This window comes from Vipera berus (assembly GCF_964194415.1).
Source record: "Vipera berus genome assembly, chromosome: 2".
NCBI lineage: Eukaryota > Metazoa > Chordata > Lepidosauria > Squamata > Viperidae > Vipera > Vipera berus.
In genome coordinates this window covers 263,368,479-263,376,108 of record NC_138203.1, presented here as the reverse complement: position 1 = coordinate 263,376,108, position 7,630 = coordinate 263,368,479, and the positions used below count along the sequence as shown (strand labels likewise).

At 43.7% G+C, this 7,630-nt stretch overlaps 1 protein-coding gene across 1 annotated transcript in view; it reads right to left on the bottom strand.

Annotated features, from left to right (window-relative positions):
• Nucleotides 1–7,210: 7,210 nt before the first annotated feature.
• Nucleotides 7,211–7,630, bottom strand: part of PRRT3 (proline rich transmembrane protein 3) — a gene marked incomplete at both ends in the record, with an annotated part of 15,696 nt that continues 15,276 nt past the window's right edge. Inside the window, one exon of the mRNA XM_081317478.1 lies at nucleotides 7,211–7,630. This exon is cut by the window's right edge and continues 1,514 nt beyond it. Within this exon, the coding sequence (XP_081173604.1) occupies nucleotides 7,211–7,630 (420 nt within the window).

Sequence of the window (7,630 nt, the reverse complement as noted above, 5' to 3'; positions counted from 1 at the left end):
CAGGAATTCTGGGAGTTGAAGTTCACGAGTCATAAAAGAGCCAAGGCTCCCCACCCTTATACCATTTCAGACAAGCAGCTGTCCAGTCTCTTCTTAAAAACCTTCAGCAATGAAGCACCCCCAAGTTCTGAAGGCAAGCCGTTCTGGTTAATTGTCCTCACTGTTCGGAAGTTTCTCCTTAATTCCAGGTTGCTTCTCTGGAATGAATAGAATTGGAATTGGAATTGGAATTGGAATTGGAATAGAATAGAATAGAATAGAATAGAATAGAATAGAATAGAATAGAATAGAATAGAATAGAATAGAATAGAATAGAATAGAATAGAATAGAATAGAATAGAATAGAATAGAATAGAATAGAACAGAACAGAACAATAGAATAGAATACAGACCTTAGAGGTCTTCTAGTCCAATCCCCTACTCAGGCAGGAAATCCTAAAACTATTTCAAAGAAATGGTCATGACACGTCACGTTATGTCTATCTGTCTGTCTATCTATATCAGGCATGTCAAACTTGTATTGCGTATTGTGACTTCTGGTAAAATACATGGGAAAATCCCATTGGAGGAAAATTCCACTTAGATGATAGATAATTGCTGGAGAGACGGTAAGAGAGGATAATAAATACAGATGACTGATAGATGATTGACAGATATGAGAGAGAGAACTGCAATTAAAGGCTCATATGTCAGACAATATTGGACTACAGCCATTAATAAGAAATAAGTATTTTACTTTAATTCCATATACATAATCTCCTGGGAATGTATAAAAACGTTTACATGGGAGAAAATACGTTTTTATTTATAAATTCAATGCTAGTGTTCAACTCTTAAGGTTGTTAGGAGAATGATTAAAAATCCTAATCAAATTGTTTCATTGAAAGTCTTTTATATGTAAATGGATGCATAATCACTTGAGAATCTTACAGGATTTTTTGTTCTTTTTTAAAACTATGATCCAATTGCATAGTTTTGTTTCTAGCAATTTTCCTCCCGCCCCAATCCACTTCATAAGAACTCCAGAGACTTGATGCTCCTGATATTTTTGGCTGATGATGATAATTATCTTTGAATTGCAAATCAACCCTTTTACTAAGAAAACGAGATTGTACAAAGCTTCTCTTAAAATGCAGCAGTCCAAACATTAAATGTGCCACTTCAGAATAACAGAGTTGGAAGGGACCGTGGAGGTCTTCTAGTCCACCCCCTAGGGCCTATACTATTTTAGTCAAATGGTTGTCCAATTTCTTCTTTAAAACCTCCAGTGTTGGGAGTACCCTAAACTTCTGGAGGCAAGTCGTTCCACTGATTAATTGTTCTGTCAGGAAATTTCTCCTTAGTTCTAGATTGGTTTTCTCTTTGATTAGTTTCCATCCGCTGCTTCTTGTCCTGACTTCAGGTGCTTTGGAGAATAAGTTGACCCCCTCTTCTTTGTGGCAGCCCCTCAAATATTGGAAGATTGCTACCATGTCACCCCTACTCCTTCTCTTCATTATACCAGACATACCTTAATTCCTGCAACTGTTCTTCATTTAGCCTCCACTCCCCTAATACAATGTAGTTGATTCGCTACCTGACCTCATTTTTGCCATTATAATTATTAGTACTAGTAGATTAAACTACTGGCATTCATTGCTGGCTTTCATATAGAACAGAGTACAGTGTACTTTAAAATAAAGAAATAAAAATTCCATCCTGACACACTACATTGGTTATATAAAGGTTACAGATTTGTAATTTCTTTTATCTGCACATTTTATTACACTGAGTAAGGCTGCAAGAAAGAACTAATCTGGGCATAGAAGCTCTAAGGTCATCTTGACTTTTTAGCAAACACTTTCATGTTGAGTTTGTACGCAAGGTCATTCCACCACAAACAAATCTGCAGCTGAAACGGCTACCATGCCAGAAAACGTGTAGGAAGCATTTGAAAAGGTTCTCGTAATCAGTATTTGAAGCATGCAGCTAAAATGTCTCTTATAGCAAGATAATAGAAATCCAGCATCCATCAATACTGAAATAATGCTGCCCTTTGATCATGCGTTGACTGACTTAGTCAAAACTGGCGTCGTAGATAGTCACTGCTGTTATTTTACGTAGAGCTCGGCAAGCACTTTAGCAACCTTCACTAAAATATGAATCTGTTGTTTGGCTGAGGAAAGAGCTCTCCCTAATCTCAATATTAGATAAGACGTGTTGATGAAGACTCTCAGTCATCCAGGCAAAGGTGCCAGAAGGTTGAATCGTGGCAATTGGACTAATTTTTGTTAGCTTGAGACATTTAACTGCTCATCCAAGCAGCTTCATCAGTCAGAGCAAGTCAGGCAGAGAGTTTTTGGAATGTACCAATTCTTGCCACACCATCCAGACGGGTTTCCTCCCCAAAATGCTAATGAAGCTGCTTGGATGAGCAGCAAAACATCTCAAGCTAACCAAAATTAATCCAGTTGTCACGATTCAACCTTCTGACACCTTGGAGCAATAATGGCGAACCTTTTAGAGACCGAGTGCCCAAATTGCAACCCAAAACCCACTTATGTATTGTCGGGTGCTGGGTGGGTGTGGCCCATTGGGTGGGCGTGGCTGCAGTGGTGACGGCAGACTGGGTGGGACTAAAAAGTTCAATCAATCAATTCCAACTTTGTGAGATCTTTTTTTTTCCCGCGAGAAGTTGAAATTGATTGATTGATTGAACCTTTTTTTTTTTGCACACAGCAGCGGAGGCCTAAAGCAAAAAGGTTTTATAAAACCCAGCTGAAGGCCTAGGACTGAGGCGATGGCGTGCATGCCATAGGTTCGCCACCACAGCCTTAGAAAAGGTGGTGCTGCTGGCTGGGGTGTGTTTCTAAAAGGAAGGAAAGAACAAATAGACTTTTCATAGAAACAATTTAATGGGGCAATATTGGCAGCGTTCAATGGAGAAGAACACACATCCTGAACAGTGCTGGGATTCAGCCGGTTCGCACCACTACCGCAGAACCGGTAGCTAATTTTTTGTTGCCCGGGCCCAGAATGGATTTCCGGAAATGGCATGCACACAGAGAACCGGTTGTTCACCTATTTGAATCCCACCACTGATCCTGAACCATCCCCTCCTTTGTTGTCCTTGGATGCTTGGGAGGGTTGAGGAATTCCTGGAGGAGACTGGGAAAAGATGAACTGGCAAAAATCTTATTTCTTTCCTTTCCGGGAGTGCTGAGCAGATTATTCCCACTGAGGCATTCTTCCTGCCAGAAAGGTAAACAATCCTTTGTTTTAGATAGCAAGGAAGAAGTAAAGCTGCAGTTCAAGCTGATATTTACATTTAACCATTTTTAGGTATTGTCAAATAATAAAGTCCTGCTGAGTCACTGTGGTGGGGGTGGGGTATTCCTGGGAAGGATGAGCAAAGACTGTTAAGAGGCATATGCTCAGATGCTATACAGGTAGTCCTCAACAGATGACTACAACTGAGTCCCGCACTTCTCATGCTAAGTGAGACATGTGTTAAGTGAATTTTGCTCTATTTTACCTTTCTTGCCATAGTTAAGTGAATCTTAGCTTGTCCGAAGATTGAAAAGGGGATCACATGATCCCAGGACACTGCAATTGTCATCAATGTGAATCAATTCCCAAGCATCTGAATTTTGATCACAAGACCATGGGGATATTTTTATAAGTGAGAAAAACGGCCACTTTTTTGGTGCCTTTGTAACTTAGAATGGTCACTAAATGAACTGTGTAAGACGAGGACTACCTGTATTCCTAGCAAGATCATTGAAGATCATCCCAACTGCCCAGCTAAAGCAAGCAGGCACCTACATTGGGTACCAACGATATAGGAAGAGGCCAATGATCACTTTAGTGGCCATCAATTTGTTGGGTGTAGAAGAAGGCAATGGTAAAAAATAAAAAGCATATATAAATATTTATATAAAATATATAAAAATACTCCTGTATTTTACTAAGAAAGCCACGTGGATAGAAAATATAAAATGATGGAATACCCACTGAAATATGGCAAGTTACAGAAGATGCTTCGGTCAAGGGTCTAACCCAGGGGTAGGCAACCTTGGCTCTTTTATGACTCGTGGACCTCTAAGAATAGTCCACAAGTCATAAAAGAGCCAAGGTTCCCTACCCCTGGTAATCGAACAACACAGTGGCCAGTCAGCCCTGGGGTTGAAAATAAAATAGAAGCTGCATTGGACCAGGTGACTCAACTCAACCTTCAATTAATTACTACAATTTAACTGCATTAATTTTTCACCTATTTACCTTCCCTCTGTGCTACCATTAAAGAGACGACGTGAGCCTTCCCTATTTAAAATGGGAATAAAAAGCAGACTTTAAGACATATGATCCTCCAGCAGAAGTTTTTATTTTATTTTATTTTGGCACAAATAGACCACAGAACATTCAGCAGCCTCTGTTCAACTTCAGAACTGGACAACTTGAACCATCTTCTCTTCTGTCACTGCAGCATCAAAGATAATAGTGGGCAAATGCAAGTTGTGCTATTAGAAGAAACATTATCTCTGCACCTTCAACTCCAGCGTACAACTCTTGTTCTCCACCACCATCACCACCTAGAATCCAGATCAAGGTTTGAATTTCAGGCAAGCTCTGGATTTGGATTCCAAAAATAAATAGTGGAATACAGGCAGTCCTCGACTTACGACCATAATCGAGCCTAACATTTCCATTGCTAAGCAAAATAGTTGTTAAGTGAGTTTTGCCCCATTTGAAGACCTTTCTTGTTCCCCATTGACAGAAGGTCGCAAAACAGGATCCCATGACCCCGGGACGATGCACCCGTCATGAATACAATCCAGTTGTCAAGCATCTGAATTTTGACCACATGACCATGGGGATGCTGCAACGGTTGTTAAGTATGGGGAAAAATGGTCATAAGTTATTTTTTTCAATGCTGGTGTAACTTTGAACATAAGTTGAGGACTGTCTGTTAGAATGTGGATTAAGAGATGCACAGACACTAGTCTGCCAAAAGAGGCTCTGAAAACTTTTTAAAGAAAAAAGATCAGTCCTGTAGCATCTGAAAAATGTATCTAGACATTCATATCTGCATCTGTGCAACAGGATGGGGGAAAGGTCACACGTATTTTGGTAGCCGAGGAGAAATTATCTGCAGCTCACATGTTCTGCCCCAATTGTGAGACTTACAGAGGGAGCTTTCCAAACAAAAAGGTGAAGCAGCAGAATTAATCCCCGCCCTTTGAACTACAGATACTCAACCACAGGGGTCTTTCAACTCCCAGAATTCTACAGCCATTCTCATGCTGGCTGAGGAATTCTGGGAGATGAAGTCCACAAGTCATAAAAGGGCCAAGTTTGAAGACCCTTGCTCAGCCAGTTTAATGATTCACAAGACAAATTGCGTCTTATAGAGCAGGGCTTTTCAAGCAGTGGTATGGGTACCACCTGTGGTACATTGGCACTTGGCAGGTGGTACGCGGCCATCCTAGAAAAGTGGTAGTGGGGGAGGGGAATGAGCTGAACTGGTGGCAGCACCGCACAAGCCTGAGTGAGAGATGGCTGGAGCTGCAGGGCTCAGCGGAAGTGCTAAAATCAGTGCCGCTTTCCAGCTGATTGGTGCTTCTTCGGGGCTGTCAGGGCTCAGTGGAAGCGCCAGGATCAGCGCCAGGCTCCAGCTAGAGCTCGGCGCTTCTGCTGAGCCCAGAAGAAGCGCTGATCAGCTGGAATGTTGCAGCATCTCCAGGGTCCTGTGATTTACATTTAGATGCTTGGCAACTGATTCATATTTATGATGGTCAGAGTGTCCCAGGGTCATGCGAAGTGACCCAAACCTGCTACAACCACCCAGCAGACCGGGGGAATAAAAACCAAACACCCCCCACCCACCCCCATTGCCAATCCTCAACAGAAATGCTCACAACAATGAAAACCTCAGACAGGAAAAAGAGCATCGCCCGGCAGGCAGGCAGATGTCTTGCTTGGCTGTGGCTTGGGGGACACTTTTTTCAGTGCCATTGTAATTTTGAACAGTCACTAAGTGAACTGTTGTAAGTCGAGGACTACCTGTACTTTATCACTTTTTTCCTTTTTTTTTGGTCATCCAATTTTGACACCTTGCTAGGCAACTGGTGATACTTGGATGTTGCCATATCCTAAAAGTGGTACAATGGGTGAAAAGGTTGAAAAGCCCTATTATAGAGCTCCACCTGATTACCTCTTTGATCATTGTCAAATAAGCTCAGGGTTATTATCACCTCTTCATTGGCACTACGGGACTTGGGTCAAATTCCCTCCCAGCCTTGCTACTGTATTGCCATCATCTTCTATACAAGGGCTTCAACTCCCAGAATTCTCCAGCTAGCATGCCAATGCAGGTTAGTAGTCCTCAACATACGATCACAGTTGAGCCCAAAATTTCTGTTGTTAAGCAAGATGTTTGTTAGGTGAGGTTTGCCCCATTTTACAACCTTTCTTGCCACAGGTGTTAAGTGAATCACTGCAGCTGTTAAGTTAGTAACATGGTTATTAAGTGAATCTGGCTTCCGCATTGACCGCTTGTCAGGTCGCAAAACGGGATCACGTGACCCCAGGATACTGCGACCCCAGGATACTGCAACAGTTATAAATATGAACCAGTTGCAAAGCAACTGAGATTTTTGTCACATGACCGTGGGGATGCAGCAACGGTGGTGTGAAAAATGGTCATAAGTCACTTATTTCAGTGCCACTGTTAACTTTGGTCACTGAATGAACTGTTGTAAGTCAAGGACTGTACCTGTATCTTAAAAGCTGATGAGGCTGAGAATCGCTGGTTTATGCCATGGAGTCTTAAGGGGGAGGGGGTGTTCAGCATGCAAAGCTCCCCTAGACCCACACCCCACCCTGCGTCCTCTCCAAGGGCTTCTTGGGCCACAATGCCAGAAACAAACTATGTCTTTCTTCCTTCACCATTCACGCCGCAAAGTTTCCAGGAATCTGCCTGTTGCTACAATTCAGCTCTTAAAACTGGGAGGCTGGCAAGCGTAGGGTGTGCTTTTTATTCATTATTACATGGTGGGCGCCACAAGGGAGGGAGGCCGGCCCGGCACCCACTCTGGCTCCATTTCACAAACGGTTGGGGCTGCAAAAGCCCCGTGGCTTTTAAAAAGGAAGCGGAATTGCTCTGAACCCCACTCCCCCAGCTGACTTCTCATTCCCCGTAGCAGGCAGGCTTTTAGCCCTACGTCCCAGCTCACAATTCAATGGTATCACTCGAGAGGCTGCGGGAATCCACTTGTTTGCTGAGCGCCAAAAAGCTCTTCCGGGCCTCACGTTCGGAGTTTGGTGCACTGCCAGACAGCGCCGGAGGCAGATCCTCTGCCTGCTCCCGGAGCTGTTGGCTGGGCAGCTCCTCCGAGGGCAGGCTTTCGGGAGAGGACACCCCATGGCGCCAGGGGTTCCAGCTGATTTTCAGGGATGCCCGGGAGAAGGAGGTGCGCGAGAAGCTGCCCAGGGATGTGTCCGTGACTGGCTCGCTGGCCAAGCCTTGGCCGACAAGATCTCCCACTGAGCTGGTCCGCGCTAAGCTGTACAGGCAATCAGGGTCGCTGCTCCGACGGGGCTGGGCCAGCAGTGGCTGGGCCGCGTGGGACAGTGTAGAGCAGTCGCCACG